The following is a 25065-nucleotide window of genomic DNA, read 5'->3' on the forward strand; positions in this document are numbered from 1 at the left end:
TTTTATGGTAGGCCTGTGTTTAAATTTAGCATTTTAGATCATTATTTTTCTGGATTGAGAATTTCTTGATAAATCATGTTTCTTCATAATCCCAAATCAACTGAGTTCTGCAATTTTCAATCTGCAATTTGATCTAGGCTGTTGTGTTGTTACTTTCTTTCTCACTGGAACCTTTTACCATTCTTAAAAAAGTGTTTTAGTAGGCCTATATAGAATATAATGTATTTCTTATTGCCACAATAATGCTAATAGCAGATAGAAAATAATTGTCAGAAACAACTTTCTGCTGTGTTCCTCACAGAAAATCTTTAGTTTTAACTGAGTGTTACTAAATCCTTAACAATTTAATCAATAATAATAATAATAATAATAAACAAACAATAAAGCTGTTCATAACGAATACTCTCGTTGGGCCCTTGAGATGAGGTGCACTTAAAAGGATGTTAGTGTCACGGACTGCTACTTGAATTGACCCAAAAGCAGGACAACACACCAAGAGTAGATTTACTGACTTTAGTTACAGAGTGTAGCGCAGGAATCTTACAACAATGACACAGAAGGAACATAACGAAACTAGGGGTTTATATACACAGGGATTTAACAAGGCTCAGGTGGACAAGGAACAAGGTAAAACAAGACAGGTGGAAACCATAATTAACAGACTAACGCGGATCAGGTGTGGGGCGGAGACACGGGCACAGGGAACAGAAACACATGGCAAAACAAACAAAGAAACACATGGAACAGGACACAGGAAGTAAACAAGAGATGAAGACATGAACACTAAACGGGGAAAACAAAACACGACAGGACCCTTACAGTTAGGATGCAAGCGGTTTGCAAACATGACCAAGTACTGAAACTGCTCTTCTGTCTGTGACTGAAGCATTGCGAGTAGCTAGGTCCTCTGTTCAGTCATCAGAAGTAATTCTACTAGATTTATCTGCAGCCTTTGATACTGTTAACCATGACATTCTCCTATCTACACTATCTGAACTGGGAATTTCTGGGAAAGCTCTTGACTGGTTTGAATCTTGGGGCGTTCTTTCAATGTGTCTTGATCAAAGTCTCATGTCCTCACCACAGGTGTACCTCAGGGATCAGTATTAGGGCCCCTGCTTTTCTCTATTCACACCATTTCCTTATGTAAGACCATTAGCTCTCATGGATTTAATTATCACTGTAGACGACACTCAACTTTCTCACCTGATGACACTAGCGTTTCACATCGGATTGATGCCTTAAGTAATCTTTGCTGTATGTCCATCGCAAGTGTTGATATCGCGATAATGATAGATTTTAGATATATCGTGCAGCCCTAGTCTGATCAACATCTTCTTCCTTGTATCCTTGTATCTTAATTTGTCTCCTGTTAAATTTTAAGTTTTATATTGTTTTGTATTTGTGTGTCACTTTGGATAAAAGCGTAACCATAACCATAACCATATTCCAAGTAGCACAAACAATACTATAGATAGACTGTATCAGAGAATGTCTGCAATACAGCCTCCTACCAACAGAGGGTGCAGCCTAGTCACGCAGATCATTTTTTAAACCACTTTAAAAGATTCACAGCCATTATTTTTTAAGATTAGGAAATATTTACCTTTAAAATAATTAACATTAATTGAATATAGGACATTCAGTATCAACATATTGTGATAACAGCCCACGTATGACATCATTGTTTACTAGGCCTTCCCACAGGAAGTGGATCTGGTGAAAACAAGGTTGCGTTGCGTAGACTCATCCAACACGGAGATCGAAAACTCAGCAGAGCGCAGAAGTGGAGACAAGTGCAGATCAACCTGTCGTGCGAAGCGATGTACTGAACAGTTCATGGTTTATGCCTGACTTGCAGCAGGGAGTCACAGATGTAATCATCATATGTTTCACTTTTTGGTCAAATATGGTGAGTCTAAACGATTGGCAGTATAATCAAGTTACTGCTAGATTGCCACCGTTAGCATGTTGGATGCTAGCTGGCTGACACCCGACCTGCAGCTGCACTCAATGGCATCAAGTCATTTGCTAACGGGTTGGAGACTATGGTTGGAGATAGTAAACATCAGTAGCCATGTCATATTCTTTAGTGGAGGTATTCGTTTCTGACTCAAGTTTGATATCCATAAATGAAAAGAAAAAGAGATTTTAAAAGGATATTATGTCTTAAAATAACGGGTTTACAAACTTAGCCAGCTAATGTCAGTCTTCCAAAGTCAACTCCAAGCTCGCATTTTACAAAGCTAATGAAAATTAGCATTTTGTATAGCTCTTCACTTTGTTGTTCAGTGTTTATTAGTATTGGATGACTTATGATCGTAGTCTCAAGATCCGAAAGTGTGCAGCTCTAAGTAAGCACTATGACATTAGGAAGATTTTCAAAGTAGTGTTTTTGTGTGTTAATGGTCGGTGAAGTCGTTTGGCTTAAGACTAATCAAATTGTTGATATTGGTTTGTTTCAGATCCTTTGAAGAAAACTATCATCATGCAGTGGTAGCCAAGCCAACAGCTATTTAGTCTCAGGAAAACACACTATTCATGTTGAAACTTAGCCAAGTTCGACTGTTGCTGGCGCGGATATTTTTCTCCACACGCAGTTGAAATAGCTTAATCATTGTCCGGGCCATGTTAGGTCACTATGCCTTGCAAAGCAAAGCACAAAGGCAAAACAAGCACTGGTCTGTGTAAAATTGGCCTCTGTATGTGCTTCGTCAAAGACACGTTGTTTTACACTAACGAAGGTCTCTGTTAATATTAATGATAAATAACTGAATCTATTTATTTGTCGCCACTTTAGGTGTATAGGGATTTAACAACAATGAAAGAGATTTTGTGAACTCTGTATCTTAGAAGTATCTAGTAGGTGTCGTTATAAACTCGCAACAACTAGTCTTTTGAGCTGCACTGATCCACTGGCCATCTTAATAACTTAATGCATCTGTAATCCAAACCTTGAGATGTGTATTCACATGTGGGGGAAAAAATGCTGAAGTGGGTGAGCAGTCATTTGCTTGTCAGAGGAGACAGCCATTTGCATCTCTATAGCTTGTGAGTGTTGTAGAAGATAAAAAGACATTTTTAAAAATGTGGTGACGTCTAAATGAGCTGTCCATTCTTTTTTCAAACTGAAGCTAATTCCTATTCTCAGGGGGTCTTAAAGTTCAAGGTTTTGGTGTTAAGAATAAAAGGGTTTTGAGAATTAAAAAAATACATTGGCCTTATTGATTTCATCTGAAGAGCTTCACCAAACCCTTCCACAATGACCGAATCTAGTTCAGAAAAAGTTTTAGGGGATGCCCTGAGTGTAGGTAAAGAAGACCAGCCGGTGAAGTCCGAAGTTTCCAGTGTTGTGGTGGGTCAGAATCAGAAAGACTTGAAAGTTGGGGACACAGAAGAAGCAAACCAAAGAGGACAGGATGTGTACCCCCTGGATGAAGACCCGCCTTCAGTGGAAACCCCACCAGTGCGCTCTGGAGACCTCTTGGATCTGGACGCAAAACCAACAGAGCGTGCTACTGCCCCTGCTCCACTGGAGAACGGCCAGGCGGATGATGGCCTGTTGAACGTGACGCACGAGCAGCAGGTGGCCGGGGAGAGTTCAGAGGTCATCGTTGGCCAGAGTGATGAACAGAGCCAGTCCGGCGACACTGCCTCCTTCTCCATACCCAGTCTGGACTTCTCAGAGGGCAACAACGGCGTGTCCGTGTCCGTGGACGAGCCGCCGTCTTCGTCCTACTCGGCCCTGGGAGCGGACGCTGGGTCTCTGAGTGTGGAGGCTGCGTGCCTGGCTGAGGAGGCTTTGCCACCTGGGCCCTCCGGAGCAGCGGCGGCAGCGGCCACGGCTGGTGGGGTTTCCACTGAGACAGAGGTGCCGGCCATGCCGGCGTACTACTTTGTGAAGTGGATCACCTGGAAGGAGAAGAAGACGCCCATCATCACGCAGAGCGAGAACGGACCCTGCCCCCTACTGGCCATAATGAACATCCTGTTCCTGCGCTGGAAGGTAAGCAGAGCGTTTTCCATAGTACACAACTCCTAGAGCAGAGGTCTTCAACCTCTTTTTCGTCCGAGAGCTACTTTGACAAAATGGACATGGCCGATAGCTTTTATGTTAGTAGAAGCATGCCATGTATTCACATAGCTGACCTCCACCCAAAACCCGCTGAATATGATTTGTATGCTTTTTAAGGTTCTTTTCAACTCATTTACCTTCTCTTTTTGTAGACTGTGAATTTGATTTCATAGGAAACGTGTTTTCCAAGTGACTGGGTTATCAGATTTATGAACATCTTCCTCAAACCTTTTGGAGAGCTACTTAGAAACAGGTGGGGAGCTACCTGTTGAAGACCCCTGTCCTAGAGCCATCACAGCCAGTCGCACCACCACACTGTGGACTATGCCTAATTCACACTTATTCATTCTTAGATAATATGGATGTAGTAATTGATTGACAAGTAGACTGCAGTGTAATTTGCAGTGCCATTTCTGCTGACGGTAAGCTTATCTTTTTTCATCTCTGAAATGGCCAGATGTAGACATGGTCAGCTGAAGACGTGGACATGGTCAGCTGACAGCAATCATCAGCACTGAAAGGGGATTTAATCTTGTGAGAAGAACTTAAATATGCAGTTCAGAGGAGTTATCGCTACATTCTCTGGTATGCCTCATGGACTACCTTATGATGTCCTACTGTGATTGAACATGGGTCATATTCTGGTCAAAGTGACATGCTGTGTGATCTGATTTCTCTCAGTTGTCTGACAGATGTCACTGATGGCATTTCTGTTGGAATCGGTAGACCAATAGTTTGGTCAAACAAGCCCCCATAACATCTTTTACATGGTAAAATTCAGAGACAGCTCAGTCATTCCAGCCTCCTCACATTTACCGGTACAAAAAGCGGAGGTCTTATTACAGGCGAAATCATGTGTTTGGAAAAAAGTCTGGGATAAGTCTTTATTTGGGAAAAGGACAAGTACTCTGTTACGCTGGGGCACAAATGCTGCAGTCTGGCTCTCCAGGAAGAGGCTGAGACTGTGATGGGCTTAGTGGCTGGCTGAAGGTCAGCAGTGTTTTTGTCATGGAGATTATAGTGCCAGATGTGGCCAGGAGAAGTGCTGATCCTTCGGCAGCCAGTCAGAAAGTGTGTGTGTGTGTGTGTGTGTGTGTGTGTGTGTGTGTTTTGTGAGAGAGTGATATCCTTCGGCAGGCAGAAAATAAAAAGGCCGAAGTGCCAGCGGGGTTAGCAGGCAAATACTGTCTGTCAGGATCAGCAACACGTGTGAAAGAATTGACTCCTGGTACCCTGGTGTTCACATTGCGCATTTGAGCTGATCAACATGGAATATTAGTTTTGTGATGCAGTTATGCGGAAAAGATAGAAAGAGACATCACAAAAGGATTACTAATATTTTTTTCTGATTAATTCCATTGCTCAGCTAGACTATACAAGGCCCTACTGAATTGGGGGAAATTGAGGTCATTACTCACTCTGACCACAGAGTGATGGGCAATGGTGGCTGCATACTCAGTAACCTATTTCACACTGCAAACATGATAAAACAAGTCTGTAGATCTTATATGAACTGTGGAATTCCTGTCAATCATTTCTAACTCTGTAGTAAGCTAACTCTAACTTTAACCTGACCCTAACAGAGAGCCTAAAGTATTATCACAATGCACGCTGTGCCTGTATTCTGTGTGTTTGTATAAATATTTGACATGTCCCAACCAAATAATGTGTGACCGGATATTGTCCAGAGCAAACACTCACACACCCGAGAGACCTCAAGCCACCAGACTTCACTTCTTGGCACTCTCTCTTTTCAAGTGATTCATTCACTTTTTGTGGTTTATATATAGCACATTATGCAATAGTCCATATACCATATGAAAACACAATATGACAGTCAACATGAAACAAAATAAACACAGTGATGAAAAATGGAAAGTGCAGACTTAAACCAGCCTATTCGTAGCCTAATTCCTATTGTAATGAGTTAAGTGCTGTCCTGCTGGGAGGATCGAGAGTATTTTTGTGTTTTGCTCTAGTTTCTTTTTTTTTTGGGAGATGAGTACATGCATAAGCCCCTGTCCTGATGGAGACTCTCGGAATGATTAGGCCTACCTAGTGGGTGGCTTCATCGGAAGAATGACTTAGACTAACATTTAGTTCATCAATGTTTATCAGTCATTCTGGACTCTCTCTCTCTTTTAGTTACTGTGGTGGTTGCTCAGTTACACTTTCGGTGTAATCTTAAATGCACATGCAGCCTAGAATGATATAATTTTTCATGTAAGCACATAACACAACAAGGGTGCTTTTGGGAATTGTGAGCTCTGATCGTGGACAGGTACTGAGGTATCGCTCTGAGATGTTGTGGCAGCGATGCTTTAAACCGATTGATGATTAAGCTGAGGAGATGTGAAACTGACCTAATCTGGTTTCTCCTTCCCCAGGCCAAGCTCCCCCCGCAGACTGAAGTCATCACCACAGAAGACCTGATGGCTCATCTGGGTAAGTTCTAAGATGTGTCTGGTGTATTGCATCATAAAAACAAGCTTGCTACATGAAATGGGAAATGCCACCCATTTTGCAGAATTGATGCTCAATTTTTTTCTTTGATCATATATGGTCAGTAGAATGATTCACCTGCTGGTCGCGCTAGCTCTCATCACTACAAGTAGGATATATGGGGGAAAGACACCAGATAACATGCTAGCCAGCTTTGATTAGTCACAGTGCCAACAGTGCTACTTGTAGAAAGCTTAATTGGTCTGGAGAAACACCCTATTTTTCACAATTTTATTGTGGCGTCAGGATGCTTAAATACAGTCCTTTGTTTTTCCATTCCAGTCAGCTAACTCTGTCAAAACAAGTCAGCGTTGACGTCTGAGGTAGATTATATGGTGATGGCAATGGCAAAAACTGTGGTTGAGTGCATCAAGCTTTCAGTAGATATCTTTAATTATGCAGGATTATCCAGGGATGTGGGCAAGGCCTGCCCTGAATATTTGCATTGATATGCATTTCCTTGCCACGTAAATGTCAGCATGTCTTAAAATATCGTCTGTAACCTTTTAGTTGTGTTATAAATTGAATTGCCAATGTCTTTGCAGTTTTTTTAAGGAGGCGTGTCAATTTTTGTTTCCATGTCTTATACAACAGGAGAATGTGTGCTGTCAATTAAACCAAGGGAGACAGCTGAGGGCATGGAACTGAACTTCCAACAGGTAAGCCCTATATCTTTTTTTTGTTGTTGCCTTATAGGAAAGTGAAGACTGACAGGAAGTAAGTGGGAGAGAAAGATGGGGTGGGATCGGGAAATGGTACAGGTCGGATTTGAACCTGGGTCCCCATGGGACCCGTACATGGAATGGGCGGTGTAGCCTGTTGCGCCACAGCGCTCCCCCAGCCATATATCATAACAGAAATGCACGCACACTGTGTCTGCATACCTCCAGATTACTTATCAGTTGTAAGGTGGTGTGTTTGTAGGGAGGCAACATCTTATGTAGACGATGTGGATGTACCTCCAGTCTGAATTTGCACGTGGTTAACCACATGCAGGATGTATGTCTACACAGTATAAAGTGACACACGTGGCTGTTGTTATTTGACCAAACATTGGTGTTGTGGGCAGTGCCTAGTATCAGTGGCTCCTAGAGTCTTACTGAAGAGGCTTAGACTTCTGGGATTATGTTTGCACTCAAAATACTCTCTGTATTAGCTGGGAATAGTGAGTGTAGTCAAACAAAACATGCTTCATTTTTGTCTATTGAAGTAATGCTGTGCATTTTGGTCGTTTACCTTTCAATGAATATCCACCTTCTATAGTAACCTTGTTTGTGAATTATATGAGGGGGGATGGATGTATGGACTGCTGATACATATGCAGACAGTATTACAGTGACTAACAGTGTTTCATAGTATGGCTAATGTCACAGTGTTAAATGTCTATACATAACAATTAGGCTATTAGGCTTTTGTAAAAGCAAAAACCACAACTCTTGTTTACGTTTCTGACCTATGCACACAGAATATGAGTGATGCCATGGCGGTGTTGCCCAAGTTGTCCACAGGACTGGATGTGAACGTGCGGTTCACAGGGGTGTGTGACTTTGAGTACACACCTGAGTGCATCGTCTTTGACCTGCTGGACATTCCCCTGTACCACGGCTGGCTGGTTGATCCCCAGGTAAGGGCCCTGTATCAGTGAGAGTGTTGGCATATGGGTAGATTTGTAATTGGGGTAAAAACTTTGTTTCATGAGGCCTTCTTGAAATATCATTATATAAGTGTATCATTATGTAGGTGCAGTTTGCAAAGCTTGAGTGTCTGATTCAACGTGCAAAATTTTATTTAGGTTAAAATAAAAAAAAGCTCCAAGAGTGATGAGACCTTAATGCAGATTTCCTTGTGAATCACATGCATGTTGTTGTTACCAGCTTTTTGTCACATTGTTGTCTCTATAAAAACAAGTACAAACAAAAACAAAAAAATTGTAAATTGCACTAAAATATTGTTATGACATTGGTTTGATTACTATAGAATGATTGTCACTTTTTGCAACAGCAACTCCAGTTTCCAGCATTGAAGCAGCATGACACTGCAAAAGTAGAGCTCTGTTTTTGGTTGCGCTGACATTTACAGAAGCTGAGATGTAAGCGCCGACCGCCCACCATGGCTTTTTTTCTGTGGGGAGCCAAGCTGATTAGTTTTACATCAAGAACACAGGCGTCAAGAAGATTTTCTTCCCCCTCTCCCGGGGAAGTCCTGATAATCCCGTTTCTATTTTTATTGTTTGAAAACAAATAAATGGCTCTTACACGTTCATAGGAATGTGTTTCAAAATGTTTCTTCTGCTGTGAAGCACAATAGGAAGGTCAGATAAAACCATAAAGAGAATGAAGACATTTTGAAAAGGAGAGTTTGACAAATATATCAGAATAATGACACAAGAGAATTATGAAATTAGAACTAGAATAATTCATTAATGGAATGTATTTCTAAGGTTGAAATGGATCAGCTGCTAGATAAGGTCAACGTGTTTCTGTTGCCCTGTTATGAGGGCTGGTGTTTGCCCGACTGCTGACTCACTCTCATTCTCAGGCCTGGGGCATTAGAAAATGGACGGTTCCATTACCTCTATTCCAGTCGTGTGGTCTCATTCCTGTCTTTGGCCTTTGTTAGATATGTACATTGTCTGGCGACTGTTGTCATGGTTGGTTTTTCTTGTTTTCCCACTCGCATAGTGAGCAGTGCTAACCAGTAAGAAAGGTCATGCTGACAATTTGTCAGCAATGTCTGTAAACACACCCCTGCTGTTGAGACATCACAAGGTTTTTTATCATCTTAAAAAGGAGAAATACTGTTGTTAATTATACACCCTGTAGTGATAACAGAAATGCAGAAAGCTAATGGTGACTGACTAATGGTGACTGTTTTTGCTCTTTATGTTAACTGACTGCAACTCATTCTAAAGGACTATCAGTTTTCGCACACACAACTGAAGCTTCTTTATCTGTAGCACTACTGATAGAAACTCCTGTAGGGCCATTACCACTAGCTACATTACCAACTCTCACTGGCTCATAGATTTTATGGGACAGTGAATCCATTGAGGCCACTCTTAGACAAGCTAACCACACCTTTAGGGGATTTTTTGAAAAATCCATCAATCTATTTCAAGGGATTTTGTGATGATCACTGATCAGTTCTTAAACTCTCGTTTGTATGAGTTTATATTTGGCTCCAGTCCCCAATGGCAGGTGTCAGGGGAGAATGTGGTGTGGGTATGCAGGAGGACCATGTGAGTTGCTCTAGTTTAGTTGACTCTGGTTGCTGTGGGAAAGAAAGCAGCAGAGTCTGTGGTTACATGCGCACACACAGAACTAGGCTATCCTGTCACTGCCACCATTCGGAAATGACGTATACAGATCACACCATGTATCACCAATTGGATGTCTCCTATAATTTTGTGATCCTAAATGTGATCCTATGATGTATATGTGATCCTGATCATTTTTTGATCCTCAAGGATGTGTGGGTAGTTTTGGGGAAAAAACGTGATAATACTGCATCTTACTGTAATATACAGTTGGCAAATGGACTGAGTCTATAAAACACCATCTACTCCTCAGAGCACTCCAAGTGCTTTACAGAGCACTGCCTCACACACACATTCATACAAGGCCAGCAGTTCACATATGGTAGTGGCGCATGGCAACAGCCTTTTTCATTCTCTTCCTGGGGCACGTTTCCCAAAACCATAAATGCTAACTAAGTTAGCAACTTTGTTGGTTGCGATGCAATTTCCCATTTCCAACCAACTAAGTTGCTAACAGGTTAGCAACTATGGTTTTGGTAAACGCACCCCTGAATGTGTACAGCTACATGTTTCTGACTGGCGGTGTGAAGGATTTGTTGTGTATTGAGTTTTTTTTGCCTGTGTTGGTCTCTCCCTTCAGAGTCTCGAGATGGTGTCGGCTGTGGGTAAGCTCAGCTATAACCAGCTGGTGGAGAAGATCATCAACTACAAACACTCCTCGGACAGCAGCCAAGTCAGTGAAGGTGCGGAAGCTTATCACCTGCTTTTCACACATGCTTACACAAATACGCACACCCACATCCAATGTGTGCAAACGGAGACAGACAGGCACACACACACACACACACACACACACACACACACACACACACACACACACAACAGAACAGAACAGAACCGTGTGCCTCTCCAATACAAACAAACAAACGCACACACACACACACACACACGGAACAGTGTGTCTTGCCTACACAAACACATGTACACATCTCAGTCTCCCTGGCTGCACCTCAGCTTACCTCTGATCCCATTTGAATAACTCTGCAAACACACTCTAACCAGAACCATCACACCGGGAATAGATTGGTCATCAACTCCCCACACATTCTGTCAAATCTAGTAAGGACAGTCTTTCTTAGCTGTACTGATATGATTGTCAAAAGCCAGTATACGGCTGATATGGAGGGAAGAGGCCGAGGGCAAATGCAATGTTTTATTGCTGTCTCCCTTTCATCCTGTAATTGTTTTTGTATGTGCTTGTCATTACTCCCTTTCTTCTAACAGTGTCTAGTGTTCAGGCACAGGCGCCTTTTGTTTGCTCATCACATGACTCACTCCTCTTTTCTCCCTCCCTCACTCCTTCTCTCTGTCATCCTTCCCTCGCTATCCACTGCTTTCCATCTGTTCTCTCTCTCTCTCTCTCTCTCTCTCTCTCTCTTTCCTTATTGCTCCTTTGTCCCTTATTTCTCTTCCTCTTTCTGCCTTTCTGTTTCTGTCTTTTTTCTTTTTCTCTCTCTTCTCTCTCCATCGTTCCTCTCCTCCCTTAGGGTTGGTGGCAGAGCAGTTCCTGGAGTCCACGGCGACTCAGCTGTCCTATCATGGCCTGTGTGAGCTCAACACCACGGCCACAGAGGGCGAGCTGTCCGTCTTCTTCAGGAACAACCACTTCAGCACAATGATCAAGCACAAGGTGCACACAGCCTGCCCACCCGTCTGCCTCTGCAATGGGCAGGGCCATTGTTTTAAGTGCACTTATGTGTACCCAGTGTCAGACATACCATACATTTACTATGGCATACATCTGAAATATAATCACATTTGTATGCACTATACATAATGTAGTCGCAGTAAAATACAGTAGTTGATCTTATGCATTTCTTATTACATACAACTAATCAGAAAGGCAGATGAAATTGCATTTGTACAGTTCTTAAAGGCACACTATGCAAAATGTTCACCTTTATGAAGCCAATTTGATGGTAAACGAACTTGTAATAGGCGAATCGTTCACCTAGCATAGCTATACAGCATAGACGTAGCGAGTCCCTACCGAGAAAACCAGCCATGCAACTTCCAAGAGTGGCGCCCCGCCAAAACTCGTGAGAATCTGAAACCTTACCTTGTCAGTAGATATAGCTCTTTGGAGATAGTTTTTGCCTGTTGTTAATCCTTCACCTCCACAACATTTGAATTGTGTACAGGGGGGATAAGTTGCGAGAAGTTTGCTATTTACAAATGCAGAGTAACATATAAATACATCGTGGCTTTAGGGAGAGCTCTAAACTCGCCAAAAATACCTAAACCTGCATAGTATACCTTTTAAATATATTGTCTTGAGGCATGTAATGAACTCCCTATACTAAGGTCTTAATACTTTTTGACCTTTTGGTGACCCTCGACCTGTATTTGACCCCAGGGGCATCTGTACCTGTTGGTGACGGACCAGGGCTTCCTGCAGGAGGAGAGTGTGGTGTGGGAGAGCCTGCACAACGTGGAGGGCGATGGGAACTTCTGCGACTCGGACTTCCGCCTGTGCCACCCTCCGCAGCGTGGCGCGGCTTCACCCACTGCTGCCGCCCCCACCCCTCAGCAGCAACAGCAGCAGATCGATCAGGTACGCAGTGCCAGACAAAAGTTACAGTGCACTTGCCTCTGTTGGGATTGGGGAATTATTAGGCATGCTTGAGAATATTTTCCCATGCATGTGTACCTATGACTGTATTTATAATCTCAAAGATTACTCTTAAATTGGTTTTTAAATTGGTTAATTTTTTTTGTATTTATTGTTTGGAGTATTTTTAAATAACTGAATATTGGATAAACTTCATCTATGCCTTAGGCTGCGTTTACACCAGCAGGCCTTGATGCACAGTTCCAATTTTTTCGCCTATATCCGATTTTTTGCACTGCCTGTTTACATCTATGTTTGAGAGAGGCCCATATCAGATATCTGTTTACATGGTTCACTAGTTTTAGAACACTTGAGACAATCCACGTGCGCACTAGAAAAAAGTTGGTCACTGAAATAAAAGCAAACAAATAGACGTCACTGCGAAAATACAAAATAAGCTTGCATTAGGGTATGTCAGTGGCTAGTTGTATACTTTCGTTTCCAAAGTATCTTGAGAAGTCTGCAAAATAGGCTATCGTTTTTATTTTGAGGCAAAAAAGAGCCTACTGCCTTTAATGCAGCTTTTCCATCTCTGTTTTCATTTGAATTACATCGTTCTACCAGTCGCACGTTCATGTGAAACTGAAAGCAACATTGTATGGCATTTTCAATGATGCGCAAGTTGAAAATGACAGGAGATATTCAATCTGATTGTTTCGACTGCAGTCGCATTGGCACATGTCCGATTCATATTGGATTTATTTCCACATATGAATGAGGCCTGAATCCGATCTGAACATATCAAAATCCATGTGCTTTTTTCCTGTTTACTCCTGTTTTTTCCATGCTGCACATCGGAATTGTGCCACATGAGCAAATTGGGTCACATTTAACTGACGGTCTAAATGTAGCCCAAGAGTTCTTTTAACATAGTAACTTGGCACAAAAATTCTTGGTTATATTCTGGCTTTCACATACTCCCTATCCTATATAATCTCTTATTTACTCTCTCTCTCTCTCTCTCTCTATCCTTGTCAGGACTATGTGGTTATGAACTGTAGCCTAAATGCCTGTCTGTCTCTTGCATCTCTCTCACTTCCTAATTTCTCTCTCCCTTCGTTAGGACTACCTGGTGGCCATGTCGTTGCAGCAGCAGCAGGGTGTGGCCCCGGGGCCCCTGAGTGACCTGGAGTTGGCCAGGCAGCTCCAGCAGGAGGAGTATCAGCAGCAGCAGCAGCAGCAACAGCAACAGCAGCAGCAACAGCAGCTGTCCACAGCGTCCTCAGCACAACAGGTGTGTGTGTGTGTGTGTGTGTGTGTTGGGGGAGGGTGCTGTAAAGGGGAGCATTTTGTTCCGTAGACAGTCTCCGCATGGTGTGGATGAATCCTACTCTTTGATTGTTACCCGTGTTACAGGTTTAGATGTAATTTACATTATGTCATTGTTTTCAGGGGAGAGGCCAAGCCACAGCCCAGCCAACCCGTCGGCGGGACAAGAAAGACGACTCAGACTGTATCTTATTATAGGGACCTTGTTGCCATTCACGACACCTCACCTGTGCCCTCCAAATGCTTGTCTGCTTTTGTGGGCTAAGCCAAGGACTTTGCAAGTGCTCTCTCTCTCTCTCTCTCTCTCTCTCACACACACACCCCCCCCCCCCCCCCCACACACACACACACACACACACACACACACACACTTATGCATACTTGTATTCGTATACTCAGGAGAACCCATCTCCTCTGAGCGGTCATCTTAATGCCAAACCCAGCACCATCCTACCAGCTATGCCATAATCCTTATCCACAATGCCAACACACAGCACCCTCTGCTCACATCCTTGCCGTCTCACTCCGCACCACCAGGGCGCATCAGAGAACGCCCCAAACATTGTAACATGGAAATAAAAAAGGAAGTGAAGTAGCACCTCTCAAAATGTGAGGCTCGTTCAGCAAAGTGACTAACTGCCATAAGCTGCTGCTATTGAGTCGTTACACTGCCTGCATCTCTCTCACCCTGGCCTGAATGGAGCACTCAGGTGTCCATTTAAAGCCTTTTGATTGGTCCATCTAGAATGGAATGGCCTGTCTAATTTAGTGGTGGTCATTGAAAGGGTCAGCAGTGTAGCGAGCCTGTGCCTGAAGGGAAGCTGTAGTAAATTTGAGAGAACCTCTGATTTAGACATAATTTGTGTCGTGTTTTTGGCTGGAGGTAATTAATGGGAAAAGTGACAAAACGGTATATTTTTATTATAAGGTTTACCTCAAGTAATAACATAGGAGAGATAAAGAATGCTTTAAAAGATTTAGTAGAGATCCTAAAACACCATTCTCTTAATGAAGAGGACAAACCACATCCTCAAAATGATCACTAGCCTCACCCCTCTCCATGATCAGTTTTTCCCATAATCCACCTGTGTTCCCCAATACTTGGAAATCTCTATTTTTAGTATTTAGGGACATTGCCACGGTCAGTGCTGAAGTGGGTGAAGGTATGGCGATCTGTGTTGAAAAGAGCTCGTCCAGTCTCCTGGAAGGTGTGTACCATTTAGGCTTCCATAGTTGAAGGTCCGACGACTGCAGCTGGGGCCTGGTTCTCTTTTATGTGCACTCTTGGCGTGCTACTTGCTTCTTTTGTGAACAATTTTTGTCAACCAAATGGATGTCAAAACACCGGTACCAATAATGTGGTTATGTGTTTTGTTGTTTTACGAATCTCTAAAATTTATTTTTGCTTTCGTTTTTATTTAAATTTAGATATTTTTCTTTCTTTTGGTGTTTCAACAGCATATGTAGTGAAGAATGTTGGTAAACAGAATACAAAATTATGCAGCTGTCACAAACAGGGGAGGCGGGGCCATAACACTACAGAGAGACAGGGGAGGAAGTAGTCCGCTGGACAGATGCACGTCGTTGGAGATGCAGATCGTTTTGGGTGACTTCAGGACCGTGTCATTTTAGGCCTGTCTCAACTTGTTACTATGTCTTAATCATTGTCTCACTCTATTTAATTTGTCACGTCCCTCCCAGTAAAGACAATTTAAAAAAATAAAATAATGAAAACACTAAGGTTTTTTTTATCATTATTTACCTGGATTTTAGTATGTCAAATGCAAATTACAAAAGAAATTCAGAGAATTATACTACTTCTAGTTTTTGTCTTCTATGCAATGACGTATGTGCATAGGTCTACTTGGAATGATTCTTTTTCCATTGCCCTGCAAGATGTCGGGAGTTGTTACAAGTGCTTAGGGTGCTGACCTGGGCTTATGATATGCAGATATACCACATTTACCGCATATAAAAGGCAATATTGGCATCAGGCCTAGGATAATGACCTACACAGGGTAACACTGGCCTTTCACAGGTTATGGTAATTAATTAGAAGGGCTCAGTGTTGCAAAAATAATCAAGAATACTCTTGAGATGGAAGTAGTTAGCAATAATTAACATAATTTCTGACATGGCTGGTACAATTACTTTCAATGCCTTGATCATAGATCAACCAAGAGTGTTTATACTTTGGTGTTGTGTAAGAAGACCTCTGATCATTTCAAAAAGAACATTGGGGGGGGGGGGGGGACAAGTAGTGTGTAAAATAATGAGCTTAATTTCATGTCTGCAGCTCAACACAATACAAAACTGTCAAAAGAGAAAGAGACGATATGCCCTGTATACAGTATATATCATTAGTTTATTTACATTAGAACATAACTTCTTCCTTTAAATATAGGTCTACCCATGCCTCAGATCAGTTCCCCCCCCCAACAGACATGTAGCTTAGCAAGTACTTAAAAAAGTCAGGTACAGCTGTTTTATTGCATCTCTTGAAATTATGTTATTAAAACATGCAAAGCCAAAAAATAGAATATATAATACGAAAATATATAATTGAAATGAAAACAAAATCTGAAGTCAGAGGGATGTAAGGAAAGAAAAGAAATAGCAATGGTGTAGGGCTTAACACAGACGTCGGTTCAAGTGACATAGCTTTAGTAACCTATTTCTACCACAAGTTAAGGAATTTCTTGAGTATCATCATCATGACTACTCCAATATGCTAAAACATGTGCAGTCCAAACCCAGAGTTTTCTTTCTGTTTGATCAAGTATTTTTTATGTTATGTGCTATAGCTATTTAGGAAGAAAGTGCAAATTAGAGGCAAAATGATCTTGAAATACTGAATCTTGTATATTTATGTTAAAATGTAGGCATACCTAGATTTAGTATTCTCAAGTTATATCTATGGTTGACAGTGCTCTACTTTTTTACCATGGAGAAAAATAATCTTGTAAGAAAAGCCTGTGCCAGTTGCTGCCGTGATTTAAACTGCTGACATTAAGACAATATTCTGCTAATACACTGTATTAATTCCAGTGGTTGTAATGGTACATTTTTATGTAAGGCTGCATAAAGACATAGAGCTGAAATGTAAATGAATACTCTCTTGAAAGCATCAGTGGATTCATCAGACTCATCTTCGAAGCATCAGTAGATTAGGAGGTTGGGAGGCAACACCTAAACAACAAACAAATAAAAAAGGGTTATACATAGCTGCTTGCCAATTTGATTATTTTCCTCAATTTTTGTTTTATTTTATAAACAGTCAGCGATTCCACTGTGTGTGGTCAAAACAATTCGGTACACAGTCCTGGCTCTGTAAATGTACACAAAGTAGCCAGGGCAGAGCCATGAACACTTCCAATCAAAACATTTCTTCAGGAGAAGGAAAGGGGGGGGGGGTTAGCTTGGCTGTTCAGCTCAAATATCAACAACCTTTTGCCAGAATCACAGAATCTGTCTGTAAGTCACCAGAGTATTTACCATAGACTCATTCATGGCGTCTCTGTAGGACATCAGGTCAAACATTGTGGATGATGAGATCTTCACAACATCTAATTCCTGAGGTCCCTCTTGGCACAAAACTGTGGAGAAATATAAAAAGGTACAATTGAGCATTTCAGTAGATCAAAAGCTAATTTCATTCAAACTCATTTGTAAGTTGCTTCGCATAAAAGCATCAGCTAAATTAATCCATGTAAATGTTAAATGTAAATTCACTGCAGAAGCATTTTGTTGAGTAGTTCATAATAAAGTTTAAACAAAGCACAAGCATACAGTAGAAGAGAGATCACTCACAGAAAGAAATGCAGAGATACTGGAGGCAGATGGTGTCTCTGAAGTCTTCCTCGAAGTTGCAGTTTGATAACAGATGGTATGTTTAGGATTATGGCATTTAGCAGGCTTTTTCCCTCATATCTGTTATGGCCTCAGTGACTCCTGAGAAGGCTTTTTACTTGCAGCAGTAACTGGGAATTTATCCGTCGACTATGACTGTTTTTGATCCAAATTGTCACATTGTCAGATGAGTGTTGGACATCTGTTGGTTTATTATGATTTCCAGAGGGAGTGGTAGAGCATCATAGTGGCATGGCTGTGGCATTATTGACTTGATTGGTAGAGGATTCTAAAGCTTTGTTCCTTGAACCAATCTCTGGGCAGTGTGACATAGCGATTTGTGTTATTTTTTTTATTCTGCTCTGCAGACAGTAGACTTGAGCTTTTATCTTTTAAAAAAAATGCAGGCTGTTAACAAAACGTTAACTTCTGAAAATAACTCTGACCTAACTTATGTACTGTGTACAATCATAGAAACAACATTTACATTTAATTTCTTGTACGGTGGAAGTCCGTTCTACAAATAAAAATGTACAGTAAAAATGAGAGTATTTATAATATGAATAAAATATTTTGGATGAGACAGGAAGAAGGTAGAACAAAATGAGCTTAAGTTAACTCAAGAAAAATAAGAGAATCTTCAAAATAAATGTAAAATTCAACAACAAAGTCTCAACCAATAATACAAATATAAGCAAAGGCCCATAGCAACCACATGCAGAGCAGAATGAATGAATGAATGAATGAAGTTTTTTTTTCTTTTTGAAACTAAGCAACTAATGAACACTGCATTGGAGGCAGAGTGAATGCAATCCCATCTTCAGAGCAACAGTTCCTGCCTGATGCCAGTGCTTTTAGGGCCATCCTCAGCTCATCCACACACAGCCCACCATGCTCTCCAGCAGTGTAGCGACGACCAAAGCTGGGGGAGGAGTAGGACGTTGAGGAGAAGCCCATGGAGAAACCGGAGCCGCCGGTGGCGTCAAAGCTACCCCGTCTAGAGCCTGACCGTGATCCAGTTCTTGAGCCCGGTCGGGAACCGGAAGCAGAGCCAGAGCCACTGATGCTATAGGGGCTGTACAGGCCTTTGCTCGATTGTGAGGAGGCTTCCAGCAAGCGCAGGCCAGTTCCTTCCTCGATCATGCTTCTCTCCATGGCATCCTTGTAAGAGATCTTCAGCTTTGTCTTGGGACAGGTGAGGTATTTGGAGTAGGCACTGACATCGCGTAGTTTCTGTGCAGTCCGTGCATCGAGAGTCCCTTTCTTAACAGCGTCGTCAATTGATACCCTTCCTTGGACTTCTGGTTCAATCAAACCCCCTGTAAGGTACTGGACTTCAAGGAATCGCTGGCCAGCTTCATAGTAAAGCCAGCCCTTCTTTAAGGCTTGAGCGGCAGACATTTTTGTTTTGGTTCTGGGATCCTCAAATCCGTTGTAAGCCTTCTGGGCCAGGTTTATGCGGTCGACCATGATCTTGTCCACAAGCCCTTTCTCCATTGCGTCGGCAACGGGGAACCTTTCGCCAGTGTTTGGGTCGATGATTCCGCCCGTGCATGCCTGAGCCTCCAGGAGCCGTTGGCCAGTGATGTTGTCCACCAGATTACGGTGCATGGCCTCTGTGACAGACACCTTTTCCAAGGTGTCCGTGTCCAGAATTCCAGCGACTGGGCCAGTCTCCTCTGTTGGATCGTTCCAGGTGGTTGCGGGTGTTTTGATTGAGGGAGTTGGGCTGGAATAGGATGAGGTGGAACCAAATGAGGATGAGCGTGAACGGAAGCCACTCATGTTTCCTGAGAGCATGTCAGCAAACTCTGTGATTGACAGCGTGCCAGCTCGGTATTGATCTAAAGCTGACTTGTCAATGAGCCCTTTAGAGATGGCATCATCAATGTCATACTGGCGTCCAGATCTACGATCGATGATCATGGACTTTACAACGCCGTCTGAGGAGGAGATGGTGATTTCTTCCCACTCACACTCCTGCTCTGCAAGCTCCAGGTAGGTTTGATGGTCAATAAGCCCTTTACGGTACGCCTCATATACAGACATTTCCTTGCCAGTCTCGGGATCCACGATCACCACTCTGCGTTTGCGGACAGACGATTTGGAGGATGTCTTCCTCTCACGTTTCTTCTCTTTCAGAGGCAGGAGGATTAGTCCAGTCTCAGGGTCAGTCATGCATCGCTCCATCAGCTGAAGATAGGTCAGATTCTCCTCTGTGTTGGGGTCAAAGAAGCCTTTGGTGTCATCAGAAGGGTCTGTAAGGATTTCGTTCATCTCCTGGTCGAACAGGCCCCGTTTATAGGCTGTCTCCACTGTCACGCGGTGACTCTCCTCGGGGTCGATGATTCCACCTGTTGCTATCTGTGCCTCAAGGAGACGGATGCCGTGGTCTTTTAAGATCAGCCCCTTCTTCATGGCTTGGAACAGAGAGATCACCTTGCCAGAGTATGGGTCTTTGTAGCCAGTTACAGCTCGTTCTGCAGAGAGAAGCTTGTCTTTAAACTCTGCACCCACGACTCCCATTTTTACAGCTTCACTTACGTTCAGCTTTAAGTTTTTGATAGGATCAATGATATATCCTGTTGCTGCCTGCGCCTCAAGAAGCTCAAAGGCAGTTCCTGGCCTGATCATGTTCTTCTTCATTGCCTGGTAGATTGATAGGCGGTCTTTGCTAGCCTCTACGTAAACACCTGAAATACAGCTTGTACCTATAAGGTATTTCTGAATGTTTTTAGTTATTTCCTCAACTGATAGGATACCCTGCATGAGCCCATCGTAAGTCTTTTGGTCAATGAGCTGAGAACGAAGCAGCTCGTCCAAGGTGATCTGCTTCCTGAGACCCTTGAAGAGTAGTCCTTTATCAGAAAGAGACAACAAATAGAGGCCACTGTCTTTATCCACTTTGCAGCGCTTGAGTAGCTGAGCGTAGGACACTCTCTCATCTGTGGTGGGGTCCACAAATTCTGTCACAGCATTGCTTGGATCTGAGAGTCTCTCAAACATCTCTTTGTTGATGTAGCCGCGTTGGGTAGCAACCTCAGTTGGCAGGTGGAAGTTGTATTCTGGATCCACGATTCCACCAGTTGCGACTTGAGCTTCCATAAGTTTTAGGGCATAATCTTCAGGAACCAAATCTTTCTTCATCGCCTGGTAAAGGGAAATGACCTTCCCACTGTAAGGATCTTTGTAGCCTGTAACTGCCCTCTCAGCCGACAAGAGTTTGTCATGGATTTCAGGGCCAACTAGGCCTTTGCGTACAGCTTCATCGACTGTTAGCATTTCATCTTTCACTGGGTCGATCATGAAGCCCGTCGCTGCCTGTGCTTCCAGAAGACTAATAGTTACATCAGGGTTGATGAGGTTCCTCTTCATGGCTTGATAAATGCTGACTTTGGTGAACGTGTCTGAGATCACACCTGCTATGCAGCCAGTGCCGAACAGATACTGCTTGACTGTTGACATCTCCATAACTTCACGGATGGTTTTCTTGCCAGCTTTCAGTAAGTTGTAGGTTTCTAGGTTTATGATGCGAGAGTTGTAGAGCTCATCAATGGTAATTCTGCGTCTGATTACATCACAAGACATGCTCTGCTCCGTCTTAATAATCTCCCTTTGCTCAATTATTTCGATGACTATTATGACCATTCTTTCCTTAGTTATCTTTCCAGTTCTATACTGTTCAAGAAGTCTTTGCTTTTCTTCATCAGGGAGCATGTTGGACTGCATGACTTCCCACAAGGACATTTGCTTTCCAGCAAAACTTTCAAGTGGAAGATCAACTGTGGTGTTTGCCAGGTCTGTCTGTGCCTGCTCCTCTGTGACTACGTAGGACTTCTCTTCCTTGGGAGGTGCTTCGGCCACAGCAAGTGGCAGGAGATACACCCCTGTGTCTGGATCTTTCATGCATTTTTCTTTCAGTTGCTTGTAAGTGGCACTCTCCCCTGTGCTGGGATCAGTAAAGCCCATGATGTCACCCGATGGGCTGGCAAAGGATTTGGCAACCTGCTTTGTGAGATAGCCCCGCTGAATGGCTACATCATTGGGGACACGATGGCTATTCACTGGATCAATGATGCCTCCTGTGGCTGCTTGTGCTTCCAGCAGTGGGATGGCATGTTCTCGCAAAACAAGTTGCTTTTGCATGGCTTGCAACAGGGAGATCTTGCTACCCGTGTAAGGGTCTTTATAACCAGTCACTGCCTTTTCTGCTAACAGAAGTTTTTCATGAAGTTCAGGGCCAACCACGCCAGCCTTAACAGCATCGTCAACGGTAAACTGCTGGTTCTTCACAGGATCAATGATAAATCCAGTGGCTGCTTGTGCTTCCAGTAGAGAGAGGGTTGTATCTGGAGTCAACATTTTCTGCTTCATTGCCTGGTAAACACTGACCTTCTCTTTAGATTTCTCCAGGAAGATGCCGCCAATGACATCCCCACCTTGTAGGTATTTTTTCACGGCATCAGTTCCTCCAATGTCTTTGGGTTTCTTTTTGCCTTGCTGGAGCTGGTCATACATTGACTTATCAATGATTTTGGACTCAAACAGAGAGCTGGCTGTTACCGGTCCTCTGAGCCCCTCAAAACTGGCCTGTGTTTTCTTGGTCTCATTCTCATCCATCATTGTGATCACAATTGTCATGATTCTTTCAATGGTGATTTGCCCTGTCCTGTACTGACGGATCAACTCAATTCTCTGCACCTCTGTGAGATATTCTGAATGGATGATCTCCCATATGGTGACTGTCCTTCCTTTGAAGGGCCCACTATGCAGTTCCATGGTGGCCTGATTGAGTGCATCTTTTGTCTGACCTTCAGTGTACTTGTGGTCCTCTTTTGACTTAATGGCTTTGCCTGACACTGGCAGCAATGGGAGTCCTGTCTGTTTATCAGTGATGCATTTCTCCTTAAGTTGTGCATATGTAACATTCTCCTGTGTAATGGGATCACAGAATACTCTGCTTGTGTCAGAGGGGGTGCTTAAGCTGCTTAAGTCCTCACTGAAATAACCACGTTTGCAGGCAACATCCTGTGGAATACGGTAACTCTTGACTGGATCAACAATGCCCCCAGTGGCTAACTGGGTCTGCAGGAGTCGAACACCTTGGTCTTTGGAAATTAGATCTTTGTTCATGGCTTCAAACAGGGAAACTGTATTTCCAGTGTAGGGATCTTTGTACCCACTCACTGCTCTTTCAGCTGACAGCAGTTTCTCGTGGAGCTCTGGGCCTACAAGACCCGACTTGACAGCTTCGTCCACGGTCATTTTCTGATTTTTGACGGGGTCAATTAAAGATCCAGTTCCGGCTTGAGCCTCTAGCATGTTCAGTGCAGTCTCTGTTCCGATAAAACCTTTTTTTAGGGCTTGGTAGAATGGCATTTTTTCCTTGGTGGACTCGATAAACACCCCAGCAATGCTGTTTGTACCCTTCAGGGCTTTCTTCACTGCATCCATCTCAGAGATGTCCTTAACTAAAGCTTTGCCGTTGCTCAATTTATTGAACAGGTCTTTGTTTATAACCTTTGAGTCCAGCAGCTCTGAGGCAGACACAGGGGATCTTATTCCTTCGAAAGCCAGTTCTTTGCTCTTCTCTTTATCCTCTACACATGTGATTACAATTTTAATGATCTTCTCGACAGTTATTTTCCCACTCTTGTACTGGCGAATCAGATCCCGTCTCTGTTCCTCAGTAAAGTACTCTGAGTTGATGACTTCCCAGATGGTCACAGTCTTTCCCTTGAATCTTCCAAATGGAACAGACACATTGGCCTTACTGAGCACGTCTTTGGTCTCCTCATCTGTGTATGTCCCTTCAGTCAGTGCAGCTTTCTCTGTTATGGGCAACATAGGAAGATTTGTTTGAGGGTCTGGTTTGCACTTCTCCATCAACTGCTGATAAGTGAGGCTTTCCTTTGTGTCTGGGTCGATGAATCCCTTCTTGTCTGCAGGTGGGTTTGAGAGAACTTTGTTGAGCTCATCATCTAATTGACCCTGTTTAACAGCAGTTTGTAAAGGCACCCGATGACTGTTGACTGGATCGATTATTCCGCCGGTTGCTAGCTGAGCGTCAAGGAGTTTTGTGGCCTGGTCCTCAGCAATCAGTCCCTTTTTCATGGCCTCAAAGACAGAGATTGTGTCACCAGTGAAGGGATCTTTGAATCCTGTTGCTGCCCGCTCCGCAGATAGCAGTTTATTATGGAGCTCTGGACCAACCAATCCCTCTTTTACAGCTTCATTGACAGACATCTTCTTGTTCTTTACAGGGTCTGTGATGAACCCAGATGCTGCTTGGGCTTCAAGAAGCATAATGGCTGTGCCAGGTGCAATCTTCTTCTCCTTCAGGGCTTGATAGATGCTCATTTTCTGGTTTGGTTCCACTATGAGACCACCAATACTGTCTTTGCCCTGTAGGCACATTTGAACTTTATCGGTCTTGCTAAGTTCTTGTACAGTAGTTTTTCCTTTCTTTAATTTGTCGAATTCCTTTTTGCTCAGTGCACCAATGTCGTGAAGCCTCTTTGCAGGAACCTTGCCTCTGATTCCATCAAAAGCTAAGGGTTCTTCTTCCTTTTTCCCACCATCCACAGCATCTGAGCCATTAAGGACTTTCTTTGTTGCCCCCACCATGGTCATGGTCACTACCTCACCCTCAGGAACCTTGTCAGTCTGAATCTCGATTTCTTTGCTGGATGTTGGGGATTTTTGTGCACCTTCAAGCTGCTGAAGCTTCTCCCGAAGCTTTTTGTTCTCCTCGGCAAGGAGCTTCTCTTGGGCAAGCTTCTTCTTTTCCAGCTCCTGCAATTCTTTCTGTTTGTTGAGCATTTCATCCTCTGCATCCTTCTGCTTCTTAAGAGCGGCGTCCATGCTAACCTGCAGCGTTTTCTTCTCATCTTCCATTTGTTTCCTCTGGCGTTCCTGTTCATCTTTGAGGGCCTTTGCCTTCTTTGTTTCATCTTGCAGTTGTTTCTCCAGCTTTTTCTTCTCTTCTTCGATGGCTTTCTCTTTCTTCAACAGCCCTTCTTTTTCTGTAAGGAATGTATTTTGCAATATGGTCTTTTCCTGCTTAATCTGCTCTTGCTGTGCATCAGACATCTATTTTAAAACAGAAACACAGAGTTACATAATATATAATAATATATGACATAATACAGGCAAATCATTTATGAGTGATTACTTGTAAGTTTATGTTACTAAAATGCAGACTATAAGTATGTTACTATTTGGACACTCGTTTTTCATGGCAATGTGCTCCTCATGTCGTATGGCAATCTTGTTATTTCACATTCATTAATGCATGTGCTCAATTAGGTAACCGAATAGCTTATCTGAAAATACTGACATGGCCAATTAAGTTTCAAACATGCTCATTGAAGATGCAGTGAGAATCTCAAGATGCATGTCCATTCAATACAAAATCAGGCATGTATCAAACTCTTAGCCTAT

General features: G+C 42.9%; 2 protein-coding genes across 20 annotated transcripts in view; one reads left to right on the forward strand and one right to left on the reverse strand.

Moving 5' to 3' along the window:
• Nucleotides 1–1711: 1711 nt before the first annotated feature.
• Nucleotides 1712–15509, forward strand: mindy1 (MINDY lysine 48 deubiquitinase 1). Its single transcript, XM_042076310.1, has 10 exons — nt 1712–1912; nt 2466–4006; nt 6463–6520; nt 7172–7236; nt 8043–8201; nt 10474–10576; nt 11381–11523; nt 12250–12447; nt 13568–13738; nt 13897–15509. The coding sequence occupies exons 2-10, from the start codon at nt 3263–3265 to the stop codon at nt 13969–13971; spliced, it is 1716 nt and encodes a 571-aa protein (XP_041932244.1). The 5' UTR covers nt 1712–1912; nt 2466–3262; the 3' UTR covers nt 13972–15509.
• Nucleotides 15510–16119: 610 nt separating this feature from the next.
• Nucleotides 16120–25065, reverse strand: part of pleca (plectin a) — a 148948-nt gene continuing 140002 nt past the window's right edge. For all 19 annotated transcript variants that reach the window (XM_042076226.1, XM_042076227.1, XM_042076238.1 and 16 more), the window contains 3 exons: nt 17584–24714; nt 17269–17369; nt 16120–16962 (listed from right to left, as the gene is read on the reverse strand). In XM_042076226.1, the coding sequence (XP_041932160.1) occupies nt 18391–24714 (6324 nt within the window). In that variant the 3' untranslated portion in view covers nt 16120–16962; nt 17269–17369; nt 17584–18390. The remainder of the gene's footprint in view (nt 16963–17268; nt 17370–17583; nt 24715–25065) is intronic.

The sequence above is a fragment of the Alosa sapidissima genome, chromosome 21, assembly GCF_018492685.1.
Source record: "Alosa sapidissima isolate fAloSap1 chromosome 21, fAloSap1.pri, whole genome shotgun sequence".
Taxonomy (NCBI): domain Eukaryota; kingdom Metazoa; phylum Chordata; class Actinopteri; order Clupeiformes; family Clupeidae; genus Alosa; species Alosa sapidissima.

Bases quoted from the DNA above. Each gene is read 5' to 3' on its own strand.
- mindy1 (XM_042076310.1), top strand. From the start codon at position 3,263: ATGACCGAATCTAGTTCAGAAAAAGTTTTAGGGGATGCCCTGAGTGTA. The intron at 7,237-8,042 runs GTAAGCCCTATA...CTATGCACACAG, and splicing joins TGGAACTGAACTTCCAACAG to AATATGAGTGATGCCATGGC. The intron at 12,448-13,567 runs GTACGCAGTGCC...TCCCTTCGTTAG, and splicing joins AACAGCAGCAGATCGATCAG to GACTACCTGGTGGCCATGTC.